Source organism: Ceratotherium simum, chromosome X (assembly GCF_057802395.1).
Source record: "Ceratotherium simum simum isolate JZ-2026a chromosome X, ASM5780239v1, whole genome shotgun sequence".
In the NCBI taxonomy this organism is placed as follows: domain Eukaryota; kingdom Metazoa; phylum Chordata; class Mammalia; order Perissodactyla; family Rhinocerotidae; genus Ceratotherium; species Ceratotherium simum.
Genome location: NC_141940.1, coordinates 80015262 through 80041281, shown reverse-complemented (window position 1 = coordinate 80041281; position 26020 = coordinate 80015262). Strand labels below are relative to the sequence as shown.

Genomic DNA, 26020 nt, shown 5'->3' with positions numbered 1-26020 from the left:
CTCCCGTCGTGGAGAGACTGGGTCCGCTTTGGGTGGTCGGGGCGTGAACATGGGGCAGGACTGTGTTGACTGTGTGAGTGGACCTGTCGGTGGCATGGCTTGTCAGCTGCAGAAGACTTGTGCTTTTCAAAGACCCACATAGGGGGTTTGCCCCACCTTCCAAAACCTGAAAAAATTGGGTGCTCCAGTGCCTGAGGCCAGCCCCACCCAGCTGCAATCCTCAGAGAGCTGACAAGAGACCTAAAGGCTGGAGGCTTATAGCAATTGTAAGGCCCTGAGCCTAACAACCTACCACGCTGGGGGCCTACTCACTTAAAAGAAATACTGCAACACAAATGTGGTATTAGAACTTGCAGCCAACTGTGCTGGGGCTCCCCACACCTGATAAAGAGACTGAAGGGCTCAGAACAACTACAAGCAGCTGAGCATTACAACAGCTGGCCAGGAGCATAACTCGGCCTCCCTGGGCGCCTACAGGGAGAGCAAACAGGCCACAACAGAAGGAAACACGTAGCCCACATAGGGGTGACCCCTGGAACTTTGAGAACTGAGGGAAACACACTGCAGGTCTCCTAAGGCATCACTTACATAAGGTCACCTATCCAAGAGCAGGAGACATAGCTGAACTACCTAATATGTAGACACAAGCACAGGGAAAGAGGCAAAATGAGGAGGCAAAGGAATACATTCCAAGTAAGGGAAGAGAACAAAACCACAGAAAAGGAACTACGTGAAACAGAAATGAGCAACCTACCTGACAGAGAGTTCAAACAAAGAGAGTTAAGGATTCTCACTGATGTGGGGAGAAGAATAGATGAACTCAGTGAGAATGTCAACAAAGAAATGGAAGATATAAAAAAGAACCAATCAGAAATGAAGAATACAATACTGGAAATGAATAATTCACTAGAGGGACTCAAAAGCAGAGTGGAAGATACAGAAGAACGGATCTTTGAGCTAGATGAAAGACTAGAAGAAATTACCAAAGCTGAACAGGTAAAAGAGAAAAGAATTAAAAAGAGTGAGGACAGTCTAAGGGACCTCTGGGACAACACCAAACACACTAACATCCATGTTATAGGTGTCCCGGAAGGAGAAGAGCGAGACAAAGGGGCAGAGAATCTATTTCAAGAAATAATAGATGAAAACTTCCCTAACCTAAGAAAGGAAACAGACATCCAGGTACAGGAAGCACAGAGAGCCCCAAACAAGATAAACCCCAAGAGGCCCACCCCAAGACACATCATAATCAAAATGTCCAGAACTAAAGATAAAGAGAGAATCCTAAAAGCCACAAGAGAAATTCAAGTTACATACAAAGGAAACCCCATAAGGCTATCACCTGACTTCTCAGCAGAAACCTTACAGGCTAGAAGAGAGTGGCATGATATATTTAAAGTGCTAAAAGGAAAAAACTTACAGCCAAGAATACTCTACCCAGCAAGGTTATCATTCAAAATGGAAGGAGAGATCAAAAATTTCCCAGACAAGCAAAAATTAAAGGAGTTTGTCACCAAGAAACCAGTGCTACAACAAATGTTAAAGGGACTGATTTAAGGGGAAAAGAAAAGACCACAAATAGGAAAAATTACCTATTTCCATGATAAGAGGGTAATGGATACAAATGCACAAAAAAGAGATTAGATATGATATGAAAAACATAAAAGGAGGGAGGAGGGGAGTTAAACAGTAGAGCTTTCAGACAGAGGGAAAACTAAAGAGACCACCAATTCTGTATAGAAGAAGAAACAAACAGAGAAGGACTACTAAAACACTGAGGAAAAAAAATGGCAGTAAGTACATACTTATCAATAGCTACTGTAAACGTCAATGGACTAAATGCTCCAATTAAAAGGCATAGGGTTGCTGATTGGATAAAAAAACAAGACCCATATATTTGCTGCACACAAGAGACACACTTGAGACTTAAAGACACTCACAAACTGAAAGTGAAGGGATGGAAAAAGATACTCCACGCAAATGGCAATGAAAAGAAAGCTGGGGTAGCAGTACTCATATCAGACAAAATAGACTTTAAAACAAAAACTGTAAAAAGAGATAAAGAAGGGCATTACATAATGATCAAGGGAACAATCCAACAAGAGGATATAACACTTGTAAATATCTACACACCCAATGTAGGTGCAACTAAATATATAAAGCAATTATTAACAGACCTGAAAAGGGAAATAGACAGTAACACAATAATAGTAGGGGACTTTAACACTCCACTTACATCAACAGATAGATCATCCAAACAGAAGATCTATAGGAAACATTGGCCTTAAATGACACACTAGAATAGATGGACCTAGTAGATATATACAGAGCATTCCGTCCAAAAACCGAAGAATACACGTTATTTTCAAATGCACGTGGAACATTCTCCAGGATTGATCACGTATTAGGCCACAAAACCAATCTCCATAAATTTAATAATATTGAAATAATACCAAGCATCTTTTCTGACCACAACGGTATGAAACTAGAAATCAACTATGGGAAGAAAATCAGAAAAGCCACAAATACGTGGAGATTAAACAAAATGCTACTGAACAACGACTGGGTCAATGAAGAAATCAAAGAAGAAATCAAAAAATACCTGGAGACAAATGAAAATGAAAATACGACATGCCAGAATTTATGGGATACAGCAAAAGCGGTTCTAAGAGGGAAGTTTACAGCAATACAGGCCTATCTCAACAGACAAGAAAAATCTCAAATAAACAATCTAACAATGCACCTAAAGGAAATGGAAAAAGAAGAACAAACAAAGCCCAAAATCAGTAGAAGAAGGGAAATAATAAAAATCAGAGCAGAAATAAATGAAATAGAGACCAAAAAAATAGAAAAAATTAATAAAACCAAGAACTGGATCAACAAAATTGACAAACCTTTAGCTAGACTCACCAAGAAAAAAAGAGAGAAGGCACAAATAAGTAAAATCTGAAATGAAAAAGGAGAAATTACAAGAGACACCTCAGAAATACAAAAGATTATAAGAGAATACTATGAAAAGCTATATGCCAACCAATTCGACAATCTGGAAGAAATGGAAAAATTCTTAGAATCATACAACCTTACAAAACAGGATCAAGAAGAAGTAGAGAATTTGAATAGACCAATCACCAGTAAGGAGATCGAAACAGTAATCAAACACTTCCCCAAAAATAAAAGTCCAGGACCAGACGGCTTCCCTGGTGAATTCTACCAAACATTCAAAGGAGACTTAATACTTATCCTTCTCAAACTCTTCCAAAAAATTGAGGAGGGGGGGGAAGCTCCCTAACTCATTCTACAAAGCTGACATTACCCTGATACCAAAACCAGACAAGGACAACACAAAAAAAGAAAATTACTGGCCAATATCACTCATGAACATCAACGCAAAAATCCTCAACAAAATACTTGCAAATGGCATACAACAATACGTTAAAATGATTATACACCATGATCAAGTGGGATTTATTCCAGGGATGCAGGGATGGTTTAACATTCGCAATTCAATCAACATAATACAGCACATTAATAAAATGAAGACTAAAAAACACATGATCATCTCAATAGATGCAGAGAAAGCATTTGACAAGATACAGCATTCATTTATGATAAAAACTCTGAATAAAATGAATATAGAAGGAAAGTACCTCAACATAATAAAGACCATATATGAGAAACCCACAGCTAATATCATCCTCAATTGTGAAAAACTGAAAGTTATCCCTCTAGAGAACGGGAACCAGACAAGGATGCCCACTGTCACCACTCCTATTTAACATAGTACTGGAAGTCCTAGCCAGAGCAATCAGGCAAGAGAAAGAAATAAAAGGGATCCAAATTGGAAATGAAGAAGTGAAACTGTCACTATTTGCAAATGATATGATTTTTATATAGAAAACCCTAAAGAATCCACCAGAAATCTTTTAGAAGTAATAAACGAATATGGTAATGTTGCAGGATACAAAATCAACTTACAAAAATCAGTTGCATTTCTATACACTAACAACGAAGTAGCAGAAAGAGAAATTAAGAATACCATCCCATTTACAATTGCAACAAAAAGAATAAATACCTAGGAATAAACTTAACCAAAGAGCTGAAAGATCTGTACACTGAAAACTATAAAACATTGCTGAAAGAAAGTGAAGAAGGCACAAATAAATGGAAAGATATTCTGTGCTCTTGGATTGGAAGAATTAACATAGTTAAGATGTTCGTACTTCCTAAAGCAATCTATAGATTCAATGCAATCCCTATCAAAGTTCCAACAACATTTTTCACAGAAATAGAACAAAGAGTCCTAAAATTTATATGGAATAACAAAAGACCCCGAATAGCTAAAGGAATCCTGAGAAAAAAGAATAAAGCTGGAGGTATCACACTCCCTGATTTCAAAATATACTACAAAGCTGTAGTAACCAAAACAGCATGGTACTGGCACAAAAACAGACACACTGATCAATGGAATAGAATCGAAAGCCCAGAAGTAAACCCACACATCTATGGACAGCTAATCTTTGACAAAGGTGCCAAGAACATATAATGGAGAAAAGAAAGTCTCTTCAACAAATGGTGTTGGGAAAACTGGATACCCACATGCAGAAAAATGAAAGTAGACCCTTACCTTACACCATACACAAAAATTAACTCCAAATGGATTAAAGACTTGAATGTAAGACCTGAAACTATGAGACTTCTAAAAGAAAACTTAGGCAGTATGCTCTTCGACATCAGTCTTAGCAACATATTTTCAAGCACCATGTCTGACCGGGCAAGAGAAACAATAGAAAAAATAAACAAATGGGACTACATCAAACTAAAAAGCTTCTGCACAGCAAAGGAAACCAACAAAACGAAAAGACAACCTAACAATTGGGAGAAGATATTTGGAAACCATACATCTGCTAAGGGCTTAATCTCCAAAATATATAAAGAACTCCTGCATCTCAACAACAAAAAAACTTCCAACCCAATTAAAAAATGGGCAAAAGACCTGAACAGATGTTTCTCCAAAGAAGATATACAGATGGCCAACAGACACATGAAAAGATGTTCAAAATCATTAACTATCTGGTAAATGCAAATCAAAACTACAATGAGATATCACCTCACGCCCGTCAGAATGGCTATAATTAACAAGACAGGAAACAAGTGTTGGAGAGCATGTGGAGAGTAGGGAACTCTCATACATTGCTGGTTGGAGTGCAAACTGGTGCAGCCACTATGGAAAACAGTATGGAGATTCCTCAAAAAATCAAGGATAGAACTACCATATGATCCAGCTATCCCACTGCTGGGTATTTATCCAAAGAACCTGAAAACACCAATGCATAAAGATACATGCACCCCTGTGTTCATTGCAGAGTTATTCACAATAGCTAAGACTTGGAAGCAACCTAAATGCCCATCAAGGGACGAATGGATAAAGAAGATGTGGTATATATACACAATGGAATACTACTCAGCCATAAGAAACGATGAAATCTAGCCATTTGTGACAACATGGATGGACATTGAGGGTATTATGCAAACTGAACTAAGTCAGAGGGAGAAGGTCAAATACCGTATGATTTCCTTCATTAAGTAGTAGATAATAACAACAATAAACAAACACATAGAGACAGAGATTGGATTGGTGGTTACCAGAGGGGAAGGGGGGAGGGAGGAGGGTGAAAGGGATAATTCGGCATATGTGTGTGGTGATGGGTTGTAATTAGTATTTGGGTGGTGAACATGATGTAATCTATGCAGAACTAGAAGTATAATGATGTACACCTGAAATTTATACAATGTTATAGACCAATGTTACTGCAATAAACAAAAAATTAAAAAAAAAAAAAGAGAGAGGCCAAATCAGCATTTGAAGATGTTCCACCCGCTCACTTCCTTACTGGAGATGCTTAGAATATTATCATCTTTTCTCTTCCCTTTTTTTTAAAAAAAAAAAAAAGTAATGCCTTTAATATTGCACCCCAGTACACATACCTTTCAAAATCAAAGCACTAAATATGCTTTCTACCTGCCATACTCTATTCTTTCCATTCCATTCTATTCCATTCCCTTCCATTCTATCATTTTTTAAAATTCTGGTCAAGCTCAACTAAACTGATATCATGACCCTACAATGTGAAAATAATTTTTCCTGCACTGCTCTGCCTCAAAACCATCACTTCTCTAATGGGATATCTGGGGCACCAAGACAGACCTCCTGGTGCTGTGTCACTCTCTCAGCTTCTGTTGGAAATACCACTATTTGTTTCTTCCCTTTTGTCTAAACATTTCTTATTGAGTCTGATCCAGGAAGGGGAATACCTTATTTGAGATTTCCTGTTTTATACAGCCAGACACAATTCCTAATTGACAAAAGTACCAATGCTTTCAGTGAGCATTTAGAACACTTCACACAATACATAGTGAGGACTAATTCATGTGTCTTAGCTGAATCTCCCCAGGAATCACACCCTCTGATATGAGGGGAGTAAGGAATTTATACAGGGAAGTGAAGGCAGCCAATAAGGGGTGTGCTATTAAATCAGCTACTACAGTAGGCAACTCAAGCTTAATCCCTGGGGAATTTCTGGGGAGAATTGTCAAATACTTTCAAATTATCACACCTGAGGGGCAAGGGAAGCAGGGCATTTATACTCCTACCCCATCAGTCATCAGTTAAGGGTTATTCCCAGGGAAGGCCTTAATTCCCAGGCACTTCTGGCCTGCTATATTCTGGACAAAGTGGGTTCTGGCAGCCTGAGGGCAGCCCTCCAACAAAGATGCAAGTAATGGATATTGAAAGTCAGGTTGGTGTGTACAGTAAATGTAAGGGGAGATGGATGAAACACCAACAGCCTCTGCTATGTGTTAGCTTTCATCGTCATCAATATTATCATTAGCTCTAATATATTCAACAGTTCCTGGGTGTCTGGTCTAGTGCCATGTTGCTACAGGAATGAATGGCAGTGTCATAAGAACCTCAAATGGGGCAGGTCTGAGTTTTAAGCCCAGCTTGTGCATTAACTCTGTGACCCTGATCCTTACCTTTCTCATCAGTAAAATGGGGGAAATATTTATACCTATCCCTTAGAGTTATGGTGAGACTCCATCACAGAACTTAGCACATTAGCAAGTGCTCCATAAATGCTAGCTAGTATTTATTAATAATAAAAAAGATTTTGAGTTGATCCTGTGGTTTAATCTATGAAATGGGTAAAGTATACATGCCTATATGTATGGGGCTGGAAATGAGCGTGGGCTACCTTAGCTAAGGCTGAACAGGAGACAGAAGGTATGGAATCCAGTGACCAGGAAGTTGGACATTTAGGAGGGATCTGGCTGAAGCTCTGCTTGTGGTTGGTTTGCTACCAGAGCTTGGAAGCTCCCATTTCTTATCCCAAGAATACACACTTACAGAGGAATTTGTGCTTGAAGGTGATTTACCACTCCATAAGCACCAGGTAGATAGGAGCAGTATCTAATTTGTTCACCTGTATATCCTAGAGCCTGGAAGTGTTAGACATGCAAGCAAATATTTGTTGGATTAATAAAGAAATGAATATGAAATGATATACAGAGCCTTTTACTCAATCTGACCTAATCTACCAGGATTTTAGTCATGCTATTCCCTCCATTTGGAATACTCTTTATTCCTCTTCCCAACCTCTGCCTCATGCCTTTTCCACATGTGTGTAGAATTTATCCTAGCCCAAAGAGAAGTCTGGCCTTTGCCCTCAGCTTCTGGGAGGTAATCTCTAAACCCTTGGAATATCATGTCTGATAGGAGTGTTTTTGTTTGCCTGGGGGTGTTGGGTCACCTGATAGTCTAACAACGTGATTTAGGGTAAGTTTTTTGGTGACACCAACAATGTGATTTAGGGTGAGGTTTTTGGCCACACCAACAATGTGATTTAGGGTAGGAGCTCTGAGTTACCTAGCATCAGCTCACGTCCTGAGGAGACTGGAGACTGAGATTAGCCACAGGGGCAGTGATGGAGCCCCAATAAAATCTCTAGAAGCTTGGGTGAGCTTCCCTGATTGGCAATATTCCATGCATATTGTCGTATATTGATGCTGAAAAAGTAACACTGTCCTGACTTAACAGGGAGAGGACAACTGAAGCTCACCATTTGGTACTTTCTTGGACTCTGCCCTGTGCTTCTTCCCTTGGCTGATTTTAATCTATATCCTTTAGGTTTCATAAACCATAACTGTGAGTATAACAGCAAGTTCTGTGAGTCTTTTTAGTGAATTATCAAACCTAAGTGTGGTCTTGGGGACACCTGGACTTGCAATTGGTGTCAGAAGGGAGGGTGGTCTTGTGTGGACTACTCCCTCTAACTTCTCAGTTGCTCTAATCTGCACAACATGGTAAAATTTCCCCTGTCTTCTAAGTTCAAACCTTTCCTTTTTTGGTAGAGATTTCTAATATTCATACATATCTAGTTCTCCTGCCCTTCTGAGTTTATAGAACTTTTAGTTTTCTGTTCCCTTGAAATTGAGTGAGGCCATGTGCTGAAAGCAGAGTTAGAGAATTTAACTGTGAGAAACACTCCAGGGTTCTCTCTCCAGCTGTGATGATTATGGCAGTCTGTGTTGAGATGGAGGTGTAGTAAGGCAGAAGCAGCCCACATTGTGCATTATCACACGGAGGATAACTGCTCTGCAGAGTCACCTGACCCCACAGCAGAATTTGCATGAGCAAGAAATAAACTCTTGTATGTTAAGCCATTCAGATTTGGGGAATATCTGTTACTGAAGCACAACCAAACTTATCCTGACCGATTACAGAGATCTCCCTCAATCAGAACTAATCACTCCATTCTCTGAGTGCCTCTAGGCCCCCATCCATCCCTGTTATGGCCCATGCTTATATGTTCTCACTAAACTCTGTGGATTTTATTTTAGTCATCTTGGTATCCCTAGTGTACCTACCACAAGGCCTGGCGCAGATTACGTAGTCAGGATATATGGGTTAAATCTAATTCAGCTGGTTGGCAGCAGGACTGTGGAGAGTATGGCTATTGTGGAGATGAGCATAGCCTCACCTAGGAAGCTGCCTTAGATGACCTATTGGTGAACTAAGTAGAATAGAGGCTTCTGAAGAACACTCTATGCCCATGTAGCATCCCTCTTTTACTCTTCCCCAACTATACGAGAAAACAGTATCTATGTGATACTCACAGCCTACTAGAGAAGGATGTCACAGACCAAGACAAAAATGGGAGAGATGGAGCCAAAATAGTGTGCTTCCAGGGGACATTTATCTTACCTCCAACTCGTCCCTCTTCAACTGTGTTGCAAACCCAGCTGGTCTAATCTACCTATGGTCAGGCTGAACTGTTGTCCTGCAGGTGGTGGGACTTGGGGGAATGCTGGAAGTCTCATTTTGTTATCTTGGGCCTGGCAGGTAAAGACCTGGGCAAGGAAGATCTACCTCATCAGGCCCATATACTGGTCAGGACAGAAGCCTCTGGGAGCCAGGGCTGATCAGGTCAACATGAATAAGGACATCCCAAAGGGTCCAAAAGCTAAGTGGGCCAAGCAGCACAGTGATGGCTTCAGTGACTGAAACACTGAAGTAAGCCAAAGTCCACAGCAGAGACGTTGGTCCTCCTCCCATTTGCTCTTGGTACTAGAGACAAAAGAACCTATGGCTGCAGTCACCTGTTGGAGGCCTAGATTAGAGAACCTAAGAGTGAGGGCTCTCAAGAAAAGTACAGGGAGTGAGACTCATTCACATGTTGGTACCAGCTTATTCCACATTCTTGCTTCTAAGCCCCCAACCCACGCCTCCCCCAGGAACACTCTGAGAGTGAGAAGCTCTGAGATCAGTTTGAATGAGGGTGGAGGATAGAAGAAGAATACTCACAAGCTGGATAACCTTGACTGATCACTTTAAATGAGCCCCTAGCTTCCCCTGTGTGAAATGTGGTTAATAATCCCATGGCCAAATGGTTGTCATAAGGATTAAATGAGACCCTATATACGGTAAGGTCATTGAAAATAGGATGAACTGTTGTCTTTAGACAAGCCATAAGTCTCTTCCATTAGACCTGGTGGAAGCCCTCCAAGGATAGAGATAGGTCAGGGATGACTTGTTCTAGGAAGACACCTTTCCTGGAAGCTGGGATGAGTTTCCTCTCTCCATTCTAGTTCTGGCCGTCTGGGAACACCACAAACACATCTCTCCTCACCCCTGAGTCTCCAAAAGATCCTGAGGAAAGTAGAGCAAGAAGCCATCATCCTCGACACAATGACCTTGGGATGGGCTAAGGCCCTGTGCTCCTCCTCTTTGAAGCCCTCCTGAAAATGATACTTGAAATCCACTGCCCCTTCTGCCCCTAGTCAAAGGGAGAAACTTAATAATTAGAGAAGGTAAATTGAAAACTTATTAATTAGAGAGGCAAGTGGCACTCTCATCAGTGAATATAAGGTGCTTTGTAATAAAACCGAGGGCAGGAAGTGGGTACATGCTCTTAGCAAATAAGTTTCTAAGTAGTAGAGCCATTATTTATGGTAATAAATAATACAGATTTATCATGTGCACCATATGGGGCTCTTAGAAATAATTCTTCTGGTGATGAGACATGTTTGATTTTAGGTACCTTAGGAGAGAACCAGCTGCATCCCAGTGTAAGACACACACCATTTGTTTTCCCACTCTCCTCTCTAGAATCTTCAGAAGGTAATCAGGGAGCACTGAGACCAGATGCAGTCCTCTTGCTCTACAGGAGGTAATTGAGATTCACCTCTGGAAGCTGAAAAGGCTGAGAATTCACAAGACGTAGAAGGGACTGCTGAGAACTGAGCCTTCTGAGTTTGCTGGAGAGAAATGGCAGACCCCATGGAAAAGGGAAAGGGTGAGGACAGTAGAAAAAGAGGTTAAATGAGGAGAGAGCCAAGAAATGGAGAAAAGGTAAAGGTTATTGAAGGAGAGGGTTTAATCATCACTTTCTCCAAATCTAAGGGGGGGCAGATCCTGAAGGCCTAGACAGACAGGGCTCACACCCTAACCCAGAGGCACAACACCTACTCTTCCTCTCAACTCTGTAGCTTAGAACAATTATCTGGACCCTTTCAGTAAATCAGTACTTTATTAGTGTCAGTGTTTAGTTGCTCTGGAGAAAGGCAGGTGAAGCAGTGCCAGAACAGACACACTATTGTGTCTCTGATGTGCAGCCTTGTGGGCACATGGGGGCCTTGTGGGCAGCAAGGAGTATCTACGTGCACGTGATATCATGATGAAAAAAACAGTAAGGTCACTCCACTCACATTGGGATGTGAATAAAGAATGTGTCTGTCTCTGAGGAGATAAGACTGGAAGCATTAGGAAAGAACTAGAGGTGTGGGATTCCTAAGTGATATGGCCTCTGGCTGGGTCCATAAGCAACTTTTAAGCTCCCATGAGTACCCAGGGCAGGTACTGAACTTGCAGCTGCAAGAAAAAGTAGCAAGGTCAGGAATGGTCCTCCAAGTCTTGTCAAAGGGCCCGGTGACAGGAAGGACTGCCCCATTCATTAAGACATTTGAAGTGCCCCTGGTTACAGGATCAAACTTGGTTCTTATGGCCTACTCTTTCAGAAAGGGCATGGAAGGTCAAAGACAGTCCATGGGATGCCTGGCAATGGAACAGCACGGCTGGCAGGCCAAGACTAGGTTGGGGTAAGCAGCTCCCCACCAGGCAAATCACCTTTATTTTGCAATTGGTAAAACACACACCACACACACGCACAAAATGGCACGACAGCTATACCTACAGGGGTCTTTTTACTTCTTTTATTGAATTCCATAAATATTTTCATAAGGCTTTCTGTCATTACAACATCATATTTTTGTTGTTAAACATCTTTTTAAACACACAACTTTGACACTTGTTTGACAGGGTCAAACAGTCAGATAGAAGAAATGAAATAATAAACTGGCAAATGCAGAGCAGTAGGGGTAATCAAAATCACTGTTGTCTTTCCATCTACCCCAGCCCACCCCATCCCCAAAGCACTAAAAGATCACTATTTGGCTTCACACTAGAATTGTTACAACTCTCTTGTTGCTGCCCTTATAAATCCAGTAGAGATATACATATATAGAGAGAAGGGGAGAGAGGGAGAGAGAAAGAGGAGTTGGATTTCTGTGTTAGGACCATCCCACAGCAGGGCCCAAAGAACACACTAGCAAAGCCTTTTGGAGAGCAAATGCAGGCCTCATTGAGTTGATGAAAGGGGAGCTCAGGCCTTGCAGAAACAGAGATTTACAGAGTTCTTGGGGATAGCACTGCTGTGGGGACACAGAATAGGCTTGGACCCTGAGCCCAGGTAATGGGATTCGCCTTGGGGCTGTTGGTCACTGGTCTGCTTTGCTGCCATAGGCTGGGGGAACACTCCAACTAATGGAAACCTGACTTCTTGTTGTTTTTACAAGTTATTGGTATCTGACGAGGCCAGTGGGTTGGGTGGATGAGAAGTGGGTGGCGAGAGGTGATATCCCTGATCCTGGAGCTCTGGGAAAAGGCCCAGAGGAACAGGTGGGACAAGGGAACTTGGCCAAGAGATGTTGTAGGTCCAGGGACTTGTCCAGGCATCCCCTCTTCTTGTGCCCTCAGCCCCTGGAGAAACATATCAAGGCCAAGCCTAGTGGGGAAGAATGGAAAGTAGGAAAAGAATGTATACTCAAGGGAGGCGTACACAGCCACTGAAACACATTTTCTTTGCCAAGGCCATTTTAGCTTAGGCACTGGGTACCAGGTTCCTTGTGAAGGGGGCTTAAGTAGCTAGGATATGTGCTGAGCAGTGGTGGCCAGTCCCGAGCCCCAGCCCTCTGCTCAGCTCAGGTTTATCCTTGGCTTACTCCACAAGTCTGATTTGGCTGTAGTGGAATGGAATCTTAAACAGTTTGTAATTTGATTCCTACAGAGGAAAAATTACCAGGCTAGGCAGGGCCTGATTTAAGTAAGGAGGCATAGAGCAGCAATCAAGCCAGCTATGCTGAGGGCCCCATGCATCCATGGCTGCTGCTCAGTAAGCTGAAGTCCTTTCATGATGAAGTCTTCTCCCATGGGGTCCAGGACAGACTCAATCTCCAGATTCTTTGTTAGAGTGGCTCTCCATAGCAGGGCCCATCCTCACTCCTTTGTACTCCACTCTCCTCACTCTTCAAGGTCTATCAACCCAAGGAGCCATGTGGGGAGGAGGAACAGGTACTCCTGCACCCATAGGGAGCCTGCCTCTTTGTGGGAGAGGTTAGTTTTTCCCAAGTGTAAAGCCTGCCAAAAATGAGCCAGAGGGTAGCATCTTTGCCTCAGACCCTTTATCCACAGGGAAAAGGGCTTCTCATTTACTTGCTTCAAATTTCCTGGGATGGGATAATGTTGGAAACATGGCCTTCTTTGAGTGCTTTAACTATGCCAATACCAACAATTCTCCTGTGCCAGGAGAACAGGAGAAAGAAGGAAGACAGGGAGAGGGGAAGGAAGAAGCCATGGAATACTGTCCATGCAATTTGCTAACAATGGGGGAAGTCTCACATAACTTGAGTGGTAGGAACCACAGGTACATATCTTGGGCCAAGGCTGTCTCTTCCATGCCCATCCCTGTTCTTACTATAAGAGGTTACTATCAGCCTTGAATCCTGTCCAGGTCAATAATTTGAAGGCAGCTGATGATCTTGGTCAGGTGGGCTCTGTCTTGACCCCTCCATAGATTCCTATAAATGCTGCCTAAACAATCTGCAAATGGAAGCAGGAACGGCCAGGTCCCTGAACCGACTGCGGTCGGGAGCCCTGCCTGAAACCTACTTGGTGCTAGAGGCAGTCGAATCTCTCCCCCAAGAGGCAGAGTCTCAGCCTCTTTGCTTCTAGTTCAGATATTTTAGGTTAGGGGAGGGACAGGCCTAGAAGGAACACCATAACCAAAGCAGCTTGAAGAAGAGAATAATTGGCCCAAACTAAACCCCAGATACAAAATTCTCATGACCCAGCAGTGCAGCAACATGGGAACCCCCAGTGCTAGGGGAAAAAAAAAAAAAAACAGCCCAAATGCAGAATGTTCCCTGAACAGAAGTCCTCTCCAGCATCATTATACTCAGACACTCCCTTGTTTCTGTTTGCTTCTGATCCCTCTACAACACCTAAAATACAGTGAAAGCAATAGAAATATCGAGCAGTTATGTCACAGGGCACAAAAGATCATCTCCAGACTGGCACGACTGAGGACAGAAGACGCAGGAAAAAGGCTGTTTGGGGCAACTGCAGGGCTGCAAAAACATTCGCAGATGGTCAGCTGAGGAAGAGGAGAAAGGGGATTCTCCCTTTACCCAGTGAAAAGGAAAAGGAAAAAAAATTCCAAACTCCCAAACTCCACCACATCAAATTAAATTCAAAAGTCACCAAGATCAGTATCATCAGGAAAGAAAAAACCAATACAAACACATCTATGGTAATAATGACAAGTCAATGAATCACTCACAGGGGAGCAAAGAGATTATCTCAACAAGAAAAGGAACAAATAGAAATGTCAATTTCTCAAAGTAAAGGGGTGGGAGATAAGGTAAGAATGGAAAACTTTTAAGAAGGGGTCACATGTTTGGAAGTCATTGGTACCTCTTCCTACCAACTACGGATTTCACTTCCCCAAAACAACAGACAACGTTTTTGGTCCTTGTGTGTGTGTGCGTGTGTGTGCGTTTGTGTGTGTGTGTACACACTCAAGGGTCTGTGTGTGTGTGTGTATATATATCTACATACATATATACATACATACACATGTATGTAGATATATATATAAATTTGAACAGTGCTTCTCCGAAAAAAGGTCCATCTATAAATATAATTTTATTTACTTTATTTCAAAATTATCTGCCTCCCTGTAGGTATTATTTTTTGAAGGGGGTTAACCTGCTGAAGTTTTGCCAGAATGGTGACTGGCTGCGCTTGGGTTCGGTGAACTCAAAGACTTGCGACTGAGCGATGCCATCAGGGACCAGGTACTGGCCTTGGTTTAACGGGTCCTGCGGTGGTTGGTAGGAAGGAGGAACTGAGCGGGCAGAGTTGACACCTAGAGTAGATGGGAGACCAAAGGGAAAGGGTATAAGTTAAATAGCAAGGGGCTTCTCCAATCACCCAGTGACCATTGTGTGCCAACAATTCAACGCAGTCTATTTTAGAGGGTGTGAACTGGAATTGAAAATCATCCAAAAGAATTCCATTTCTTAACAGATTTTGGAGTGGTGCCACAACACACACTTTCCCATCTACTCAGGTATCATTGAGAAACATGGGGTGTTGCCATCAGCCATTTTACGTATGAGGACACTGAAACGTGGAGGGAAATGTAATACCCAATGTCACAAAGCAAGGGCTAGAACCCACATTCTTTGACTTCTCAGTTCAGAACTCTTTCCAAGAGACCATAATCCATTATGCAAGGCTTGGTCCTGCAAATAACCAAACAATCTCCATTTAACTTCAGAGGACTTTGGTTTTCTTCCTCCTCAACTCCCCCACTAGAAGTGTCAAAAGAGCCTGGTTAAGAGCTACTGACTTCAGGGCAGGTCTTTGAGGTGAAATGGTTTTCTCAAAGCTAAGATACAAGTGATCCAGTGTTCTACACCAGGTTGAGAGTGATGAAATCATATTTAACAGGGAAGAAACATTGGTAGTTGAGGGAGAAAGCAAATTCACCACTAGAAGATATGATACATGGAACACAAGGAAGACTTGGACTATAGCTGTGACCTTTCAAAAGGAATGCTTCAGTGACTTCTCAACTTTCATAGGAGGGCTTGCAACTATCAAAGCAAAATTCACATGAACAAAGGATTCCAGGAACTAGGGGGCCTAAACTTAAAGTTTAATCCTAATCTATATTCAGAACAAAATAGGCCGAGGCATGGGCCGACCCTGTGGCCTAGTGGTTAAGTTTGGCGTGCTCTACTTCGGTGGCCCAGGTTCGATTCCAGGTATGGACCTACGCCACTTGTTGGCGGCCATGCTGTGGCAGCAACCCACATATAAAATAGAGGAAGACTGGCACAGATGTTAGCTCAGGGTGAATCTTCCTCAAGCAAAAAAAGAGGAAGACTGGCAACAGATGTTAGGTCAGGATGAATCTTCCTCAGCAGTGGGAAAAAAAAAAAAGGCTGTGTCATATAGCATGATTCAGAATTCAAGGAAGACCTCTCTGCTGCTCCCAAATACCTTGCTCATCTGTTGGCCAGCGTCTGAAATTTCAACATTACAGCTTCTTTGTTTGCCTGTGTTTGATGACTTGATTTCATTACCCTGAAAGTAGTGTCATATTAAGTCATCATCAGCCATTGGCACTTCAGTGGAAAAGAACCAGTTCTTTTCTAAAAGCCAGTATTTTTTTGTTTTTGTTCTTATTTTTGTTTTCTAGCTTTATTGAGATATAATTAACATATAAGGTGTAAGTTTAAGGTGTGCAACATGATGATTTGATACACATATATATTGCAAAATGATTACCACAATAAGGTTAGTTAGCACATCCATCACCTTACATAATTACCTTTTTTTGTGGTAAGAACATTTAAGAACTACCCTCTTAGCAACTCTCAAGTATATAATAAAGTATTAGTAACTACAGTCAACATACTGTACATTATATACCCAGAACTTCTTCATCTTATAACATCTTATAAGTTTGTGCCCTTTGACCAACATCACTCCACTTCCCCCAACCCCAGCCCCTGGTAACCACCAATATACTTTCTGTTTCTATAAGTTTGCCTTTTTTAGATTCTACATAAAAGTGAGATCATATATTATTTGTATTTTTCTGTCTGACTTATTTCACATAGCATAATGCCCTCAAAGTGTATCCATGTTTCCATTAAGGCTAGGATTTCCTTCTTTTTATGGTTGGATGATATTCCATTGTATATATATACATCACGTTTATTTTATCCATTCACCCACCGAATGTCATGTAGGTTGTTTCTATGTCTTGCCTATTGTGAATAATGCTGCAATGAACATGGAGGTGCAGATATCTCTTTGAGATCTTGATTTCATTTCCTTCTCATAAATACTCAGAAGTGGGATTGCTGGATCAGATGGCCGTTCTATTTTTAATTTTTTGAGGACTTGCCATACTGTTTTCATAGTGGCATACCAATTTACGTTCCCACCATCAATGCAAAAGGGTTCTTTCTTTTCTCCACATCCTTGCCAGCACTTGTTATCTCTTGTCTTTTTGATAACAGCTACTCTAACAGATATGAAATGATATCTCATTGTGGTTTTGATTTGCAGTTCTCTGATGATTAGTGATGCTGAGCACCTTTTCTTGTAAGTGTAGATCATTTATATGGCCATTTGTATGTCTTATTTGGAAAAATGTCTATTCAGGTCCTTTGTCCATTTTTAATTGGACTATTTATTTGCTACTGAGTTGTATGAGTTACTTATATATTTTGAATATTAATCCTCTATCAGATATATAGTTTGCAAATATTTTCTCCCATTCCATACGGTGCCTTTTCATTCTATTGACTGTGTCTTTTGATGTGCTGAAGCTTTTTAGTTTGACGTAGCTCCATTTATTTATTTTTGTTTCTGTTGTTTGTGCTTTTGGTGTCAGATCAAAAAACTCATTGACAAGACCAACGTCAAGGAGTATTTTCCCTATGTTTTCGTCTAGGATTTTTATGGTTTTAGGTCTTACACTTAAGTCTTCAATCCATTTTGAGTTAATTTTTATGAGTAAGACAGGGGTCCAATACATTCTTTTGCATGTGAATATCCAATTCTACCAAGACCAGTTATAGAAGAGACTAACCTTTCCTCACTGAGTATTTTTGGCCTCCTGACAAATACTAGTTGACTATAAACGTGGGTTTATAATTGGGCTCTCAATTCTGTTCTATTGGTCTATAAGTCAGTCTTTATGCCAATGTCATACTGTTTGATTACTATAGCTTTGTAATAAAGTTTGAAATCAGGAAGCATGATGCCTCTAGCTTTGCTCTTCTTTCTCAGGATTGCTTTGGTTACTTGGGGTCTTTTGTGGTTTCATATGAATTTTATGATTGTTTTATCTACTTCCAGGAAAAATGCCATGGAATTTGAGATAAGGATTACATTGACTTTACAGATGGCTTTGGATAGTACAGACATTTTCACAATATCAATCTCTCAATTCATAAACACCAAATACATTTCCATTTATTTGTGTCTTCTTCAATTTCTTTCATAAATGTCTAATAGTTTTCAGTGTAGAGATCTTTAACTTCCTTGGTCAAATTTATTGCTAAGTATTTTATTCTATTTTGTGCTATTGTAAATGGGATTGTTTCTTTAATTTCTCTTTTAGATGTTCATTGCTAGTGAAACACAACTGATTTTTGTACATTGATTTTGTATCCTGAAACATTACTGATTTCCTTTATTATTCTAATATTATTATTTCTCAAGAGAGTCTTTAGAATTTTCTATATATAAAATCATGTCATCTGCAATTTTTCTTCTTCCTTTCTGACTTATTTTTCTTTCCTGATTGCTCTGGCTAGAACTTCCAGCACTATGTTGAATAAGAATGATGCGAGTTGGCACCCTTGTCTTGTTCTTGATCTTAGAGGAAAAGCTTTCCAATTTTCACCATTGAGTATGATGTTATTAGCAATGGGCTTGTCATACAACACATTGATTATATTGAGGTACATTCTTTGTATACCCAATTTGAGTTTTTATCATGAAAGTATGTTGAATTTTGTCAAATGCTTTTTCTGCATCTATTGAGATGATCACTGATTTTTATCTTTCATTCTGTTAATGTGGTGTATCACATTTATTTATTTGCATATGTTGGATGAATCCCACTTGATGATGGCGTATGATCCTTCTAATGTGCTATTGAATTCAGTTTGCTAGTATTTTGTTGAGAATTTTTGCATCTATATTCACCAGGGATATTGGCCTGTATTTTCTTATAGCGTCTTTACTTTGGTGTCAGGGTATACTGGCCGCTTAAAATGAGTTTGGGAGTGTTCCTTTCTCTTCAATTTTTTGGAAGAGTTTAAGAAGGATTATTGTTAATTCTTCTGTAGATGTTTCATAGAATTAACCAGTGAAACCATCTGGTCCTGGGCTTTTCTTTATTGGGAGGTTTTTGATTACTGTTTCAATCTTCTTATTTTTATTAGTCTTCTCAGATTTTCTATTTCTTTTTCTCCCCAGTTTTATTGAGATATAACAGACATATTACATTATATAAGTTTTAAGGTGTACAACATAATGATTTAATATATGTATATGCTGTGAAATGATAACTACATTAAGGTTACTTAACATCCATCACCTCATATAGTTACACATTTGTTTTCTTTTGATGAGAACTTTTAAGATCTACTCTCTTAGCAACTTCCAAATGTACAATACAGTATTAACTTCAGTCACCATGCTGTATATTACCTCCCCAAAACTTATTTATTTTATAAGTGGAATTTTGCACTTTTTTACCACTTTTACCCATTTCTTCCACCCCACACCCCCTGCATCTTGCGACCACCAATCTGTTCTCTGTTTCTAAGAGTTCAGTTTTACTATTCCATATATTGAGAACATACATTATTTGTATTTTTCTGTCTGAATTATTTCACTTAGTGTAATATCCTCCAGGTTCATCCATGATGTGGTAAAAGGCAGGATTTCCTTTTTTTATGGCTGAATAATAGGTCATTGCGTATGTATATGTGTGTGTGTGTCACATTTATTTTATCCATTCATCTGTCAAAGGACATTTAGTTTGTTGCCATATCTTGGCTAAACTCTTCAAGATCCTGATTTCATTTCCTTTGGATATATACCCAGAACTGGAATTGCTGGATCATATGGTAGTTCTATTTTTAATTTTCTGAGGAACTTTCATACTGTTTTCCACAATGGCTGTACTAACTTACATTCCCACTAACAGTGTACAACTGTTCCCATTTTTCCACATCCTTGCCAGCACTTATCACTTATCTTTTGATAAGAGCCATTTTAACAGGTGTGAGCTGGTATCTCACTGTGGTTTTGACTTGCATTTCCTGATGATTAGTGATGCTGAAAACCTTTTCATGTACCTGTTGGCCATTTGAAGCTTTCTTTGGAAAAATGTCTATTTAGGTCCTTTGCCCATTTTTAAATTGGATTATTTGTGGGGTTTTTTTGCTATTGAGTAGTATGAATTCCTCATATATTAACCCCTTCCCATATGTGCTTTGCAAATATTTTCTCCCATTCCATAGGTTGCCTTTTCATTTTGTTGATTTTAGCTGTGCTGAAGCTTTTTAGTTTGATGTAGTCTCACTTGCCTATTTTTTGCTTTTGTTGCATGTGCTTTATGTATCATATCCCAAAATTCACTGCCACGACCAATGTCAAGAAGCTTTTTCCCCATGTTTTCTTATAGCAATTTGTTGGTTTCAGGTCCTATATTTAAGTCTTTAATCCATTTCAAGTTAATTTCTGTGAGTGGTCTAAGTAAGATAGGGGTCTAGTTTCATTCTTTTGCATGTGAATATCCAATTTTCTCAGAACCATTTATTGAAGAGACTGTCCTTCTCCGTTGAGTATTTTTGGCTCCCTTGTCACACATTAGTTGACCATATATGGATGGGTTTATTTCTGGGCTCTAGATTCTCTTCCATTCGTCTATGTTTTTGTATTTTCCCCAGTACTATACTGCTTTGACTACTATAGCATTGTAATATAGTTTGAAGGCAGAAAGTGTGATGCTTCCAGCTTTGTTCTTTCTCAGAACTACTTTGGCTATTCAGAGTCTTTTACAGTTCCAAACAAATTTTAGGATTGTTTTTCCTATTTCTGTTTAAAAAAAAAGTGCCAATGGAATCTTGGTAGGGAATGCATTGAATCTACAGATGGCTTTGGGTAGTACAGACATTTTAACAATATTAATTCTTCCAATCCAGGAACAAAGGATATCTTTCATTTTTGTGTCTTCTTCTATTTCTTTCATAAATGTCTTCAAGTTTTCAGTGTAAACATCTTTCACCTTCTAGTTAGATTTATTCCTAAGTATTTTATCGCTTTTGATACTAATGTAAATGGATTGTTTTCCTTATTTCTTTTTCAGATAATTCATTGTTTGCAGATAGAAATATCACTAAGTCTTGTACGATGATCTTGCATCCTGCAACCTTCCTGAATTCACTGATTAGATCTACCAGTTTTTTGGTGGAATCTTTAGGATTTCCTATATATAAAAACTTTTCATAGGCAAACAGAGTCAATTTTACATCCTCATTTCTGATTCGGACACTTTTACGTCTTTTTCTTGTCTGATAGCTCTGGCTAGGACTTCCAGTACTGTGTTGAATAGGAGTGGTGAGAGTAGGCACCACTGTGTTGTTCCTGATATTAGAAGGATTGCTTTCAACCTTTCACCACTGAGTAAATGTTAGCTGTGGGCTTGTCATATATGGCCTTTATTATGTTGAGGTACATTCTTTCTACACCTAATTTGTTGAGAATTTTTGTCATGAAAGAATGTTGAATTTTGTCAAATGCTTCTTCAGCATCTATTGAGATGATCATCTGATTTTTATCTTTCTATCAATGTAGTGTATCACATTTGTTGATTTGCATATGTTGAACCATCCTTGCATCCTAGTGATGAATCCCACTTGATAATGGTGTATGATTCTTTTCATGAACTGTTGAAGTTGGTTTGCTAGCATTTTGTTGAGAAATTTTGAATCTACATTCATCAGGGATACTGGACTGTAGTTTTCCTTTGTTGTAGTGTCCTTATTCTAGCTTTGGTATCAGTGTAATGCTGACCTCATAAAATGAGTTTGGGAGTGTTCCCTCCTCTTCAATTTTTTGGAAGAATTTGAGAAGGACTGGAGTTAATTCTTATTTAAATATTTGGTAAAATTCAGCTGTGAAGCCATCCGTTCCTGGACTTTTCTTTGTTGGGGGTTTTTTGATTACTGATTCAATCTTATCACTCAATATTGGTATGTTCAGATTTTCTATATCTACATAATTAAGTTTTGGTACATTGTATGTTTCTTGGAATTTATCCATTTCTTCTAGGTAATCCAACTTGTTGGTGGATAACTGTTCACAGTATTCTGATTCTTTCTATTTCTGTGGTATCATTTGTAATATCTCCTCTTTAATTTCTGATTTTATATATTTGAGTTTTCTCTTAATTAGTCTACCTAAAGATTTGTCAATTTTGTTTATCTTTTCAAAAAACAGCTCTTAATTTCATTGATCTTTTCTATTGTTTTTCTGGTCTCTATTTCATTTATTTTTGCTCCAATCTTTGTTATTCTCTTTTTTCTGTTAACATTTCACTTTTTTCTTCTTTTTCTTGCTCCTTGAGGTGTAAAGTTAGATTCTTTATTTAAAATCTTTCTTTTTTCTTAGTGTAGGCATTTATGGCTATAAACTTCCCTCCTAGAACTGCTTTTGCTGTATCCCATAACTTTTGACATGTTGTGTTTCCATTTTCATTTATCTCAAGATAATTTTTTTTTCTGGTTAATATATTTTTTTTATTGATGTTTTAATGGTTTCTAACATTGTGAAATTTTGGGTTGTACATTTTTGTTTGTCCATCACCACATATATGACTCCCTTCACCCCTTGTGCCCACCCCCCACCCCCACTGCCCTGGTAACCACAGTCCAGTTTTCTCTGTCCATGTGTTGGTTTATATTCCACATATGAGTGAGATCATACAGTGTTTGTCTTTCTCTTTCTGGCTTATTTCACTTAACATAATACGCTCCAGGCCCATCCATGTTGTTGCAAATGGGATGATTTTGTCTTTTTTTTTATGGCTGAGTAGTATTCCATTGTATATATATACCACATTTTCTTAATCCAATCATCAGTCGAGGGACACTTGGGTTGCTTCCACTTCTTGGCTATGGTGAATAATGCTGCAATGAACATAGGGGTGCATAAGCCTCTTTGGATTGTTGATTTCAGGTGCGTTGGATAGATTCCCAGTAGTGGGATGGCTGGATCATAGGGCATCTCTGTTTTTAATTCTTTGAGGAATCTCCATACCGTGTTCCATAGAGGCTGCACCAATTTGCATTCCCACCAGCTGTGTATGAGGGTTCCTGTTTCTCCACATCCTCTCCAACATTTGTTGTTTTTTGTCGTGGTGATTTTAGCCATTCTAACAGGCGTGAGGTGGTATCTTAGTGTTGTTTTGATTTGCATTTCCCTGATGATTAGTGATGTTGAGCATCTTTTCGTGTGCCTATTGGCCATCTGTATATCTTTGTTGGAGAAGTGTCTGTTCATCTCCTCTGCCCATTTTTTGATTGGGTTGTTTGTTTTTTTGTTGTTCAATTGTGTGAGTTCTTTATATATTATGGAGATCAACACCTTGTCAGATGTATGTTTTGCAAATATTCTCTCCCAGCTGGTTGGTTGTTTGTTCATCTTGATTCTGGTTTCATTTGTCTTATAAAAGCTCTTTAGTCTGATAAAGTCTCACTTGTTTATTTTTTCTTTAGCTTCCCTAGTCTGGGTAGGCATGTCATCCAAAAAGATTCCTTTAAAACCAATATCAAATAGTGTGTTGCCTATATTTTCTTCTATGAGTTTTATAGTTTCAGGTCTCACCTTCAGGTCTTTGATCCATTTTGAGTTAATTTTTGTGAATGGCGATAGCACATGGTACACTTTCATTCTTTTGCATGTGGCTGTCCAGTTTTCCCAACACCATTTATTGAAGAGACTTTCCTTTCTCCATTGCATGTTCTTAGCACCTTTGTCGAAAATTAGCTGTCCGTATATGTGTGGTTTTATTTCTGGGCTTTCAATTCTGTTCCATTGATCTGTGTGCCTGTTTTTGTACCAGTACCATGCTGTTTTGATTACTATTGCTTTGTAGTATGTTTTGAAGTCAGGGATTGTGATGCCTCCTGCTTTGTTCTTTTTCTTTAGGATTTCTTTAGCTATTCGGGGTCTTTTGTTGCCCCATATAAATTGTAGTATTCTTTTTTCTATTTCTGTGAAGAATGTCATTGGGATTCTGATTGGGATTGCATTGAATCTGTAGATTGCATTAGGTAATATAGACATCTTAACTATGTTTATTCTTCCAATCCACGTGCATGGGATATCTTTCCATTTCTTTATGTCATCATGGATTTCCCTCAATAATGTCTTGTAGTTCTCATTGTATAGGTCCTTCACCTCCTTGGTAAGATTTATTCCTAGGTATTTTATTCTTTTTGATGCAATTGTAAATGGTATTATCTTTTTGAGCTCTCTTTCTCTTAGTTCATTATTAGCATATAGAAATGCAACTGATTTTTGTAGATTGATTTTGTACCCTGCAACTTTGCTGTAGTTGTTGATTGTTTCTAATAGTTTTCCAACAGATTCTTTAGGGTTTTCTATATATACGATCATGTCATCTGCAAATAGTGAGAGTTTCACTTCTTCGTTACCTATTTGGATTCCTTTTATTCCTTTTTCTTGCCTAATTGCTCTGGCCAAAACCTCCAGTACTATGTTGAACAGGAGTGGTGAGAGTGGGCAGCCCTGCCTCGTTCCTGTTCTCAGAGGAATGGCTTTCAGTCTTTCCCCGTTGAGTATGATGTTAGCTGTGGGTTTGTCATATATGGCCTTTATTATGTTGAGGTAGTTTCCTTCTATTCCCATTTTATTGAGAGTTTTTATCATAAATGGATGTTGTATCTTGTCAAATGCCTTCTCTGCGTCTATTGAGATGATCATGTGGTTTTCATTCTTTGTGTTGTTGATGTGATGTATCACGTTGATTGATTTGCGGATGCTGAACCATCCCTGAGTCTCTGGTATAAATCCCACTTGATCATGGTGTATGATCTTTTTAATGTATTGTTGTATTCGGTTTGCCAATATTTTGTTGAGGATTTTTGCATCAATGTTCATCAGCGATATTGGCCTGTAATTTTCTTTCTTTGTATTGTCTTTGTCTGGTTTTGGTATCAGGGTGATGTTGGCCTCATAGAATGATTTAGGAAGTGTTCCATCTTCCTCTATTGTTTGGAATAGTTTGAGGAGGATGGGTATTAAATCTTCTTTGAATGTTTGGTAAAATTCACTGGAGAAGCCATCTGGTCCTGGACTTTTATTTTTTGGGAGGTTTTAGATTACTATTTCAATCTCTTTTCTTGTTATTGGTCTATTCAGATTCTCCATTTCTTCTTGGTTCAATTTTGGGAGGTTGTATAAGTCTAAGAATTTATCCATTTCTTCTAGATTGTCCAATTTGTTGGCATATAGTTTCTCATAGTATTCTCTTATAATCCTCTGTATTTCCATGGTATCCATTGTAATTTCTCCTCTTTCATTTCTAATTTTATTTACTTGAGCCTTTTCTCTTTTTTTCTTAGTAAGCCTGGCTAAGGGTTTGTCTATTTTGTTTATCTTCTCGAAGAACCAACTCTTTGTTTCATTCATCATTTCTACTGTTTTTTTGGTCTCAATATCATTTATTTCTGCTCTGATTTTTATTATTTCTCTCCTTCTGCTGGCTTTGGGCTTTGTTTGTTCTTCTTTTTCTAGTTCTGTTAGGTGTAATTTAAGGTTGCCTATTAGAGCTTTTTCTTGTTTGTTAAGGTGGGCTTGTATCGCTATGAGTTTCCCTCTCAGGACCGCTTTTGCTGCATCCCATATGGTTTGATATAGCATGTTATCATTTTTGTTTGTTTCCAGATAGTTTTTGATTTCTCCTTTAATTTCATCAATGATCCATTGGTTGTTCAGTAGCATGTTGTTTAATCTCCATATTTTTGTCACTTTCCCAGTTTTTTTTCATGGTTCATTTCCAGTTTCATAGCCTTATGGTCTGAAAAGATGCTTGTTATGATTTCAATCTTCTTAAATTTATTGAGGCTTGCTTTGTTTCCCAACATATGGTCTATCCTAGAGAATGTTCCATGCGCACTTGAGAAGAATGTGTAGTCAGCTGTTTTTGGATGGAGTGCTCTGTATATGTCTACTAGGTCCATCTCCTCCATTTTTTCATTTAAGTCTAATACTTCTTTA

The 26020-nt window shown here is 39.2% G+C and overlaps 1 protein-coding gene across 10 annotated transcripts in view; it reads right to left on the bottom strand.

The window, feature by feature from the left end:
- Nucleotides 1-11747: 11747 nt before the first annotated feature.
- ARHGEF9 (Cdc42 guanine nucleotide exchange factor 9) overlaps nucleotides 11748-26020 on the bottom strand; it is a 247901-nt gene continuing 233628 nt past the window's right edge. For all 10 annotated transcript variants that reach the window (XM_087426403.1, XM_014794896.2, XM_014794899.2 and 7 more), the window contains one exon: nucleotides 11748-15041. In XM_087426403.1, the coding sequence (XP_087282529.1) occupies nucleotides 14860-15041 (182 nt within the window). In that variant the 3' untranslated portion in view covers nucleotides 11748-14859. The remainder of the gene's footprint in view (nucleotides 15042-26020) is intronic.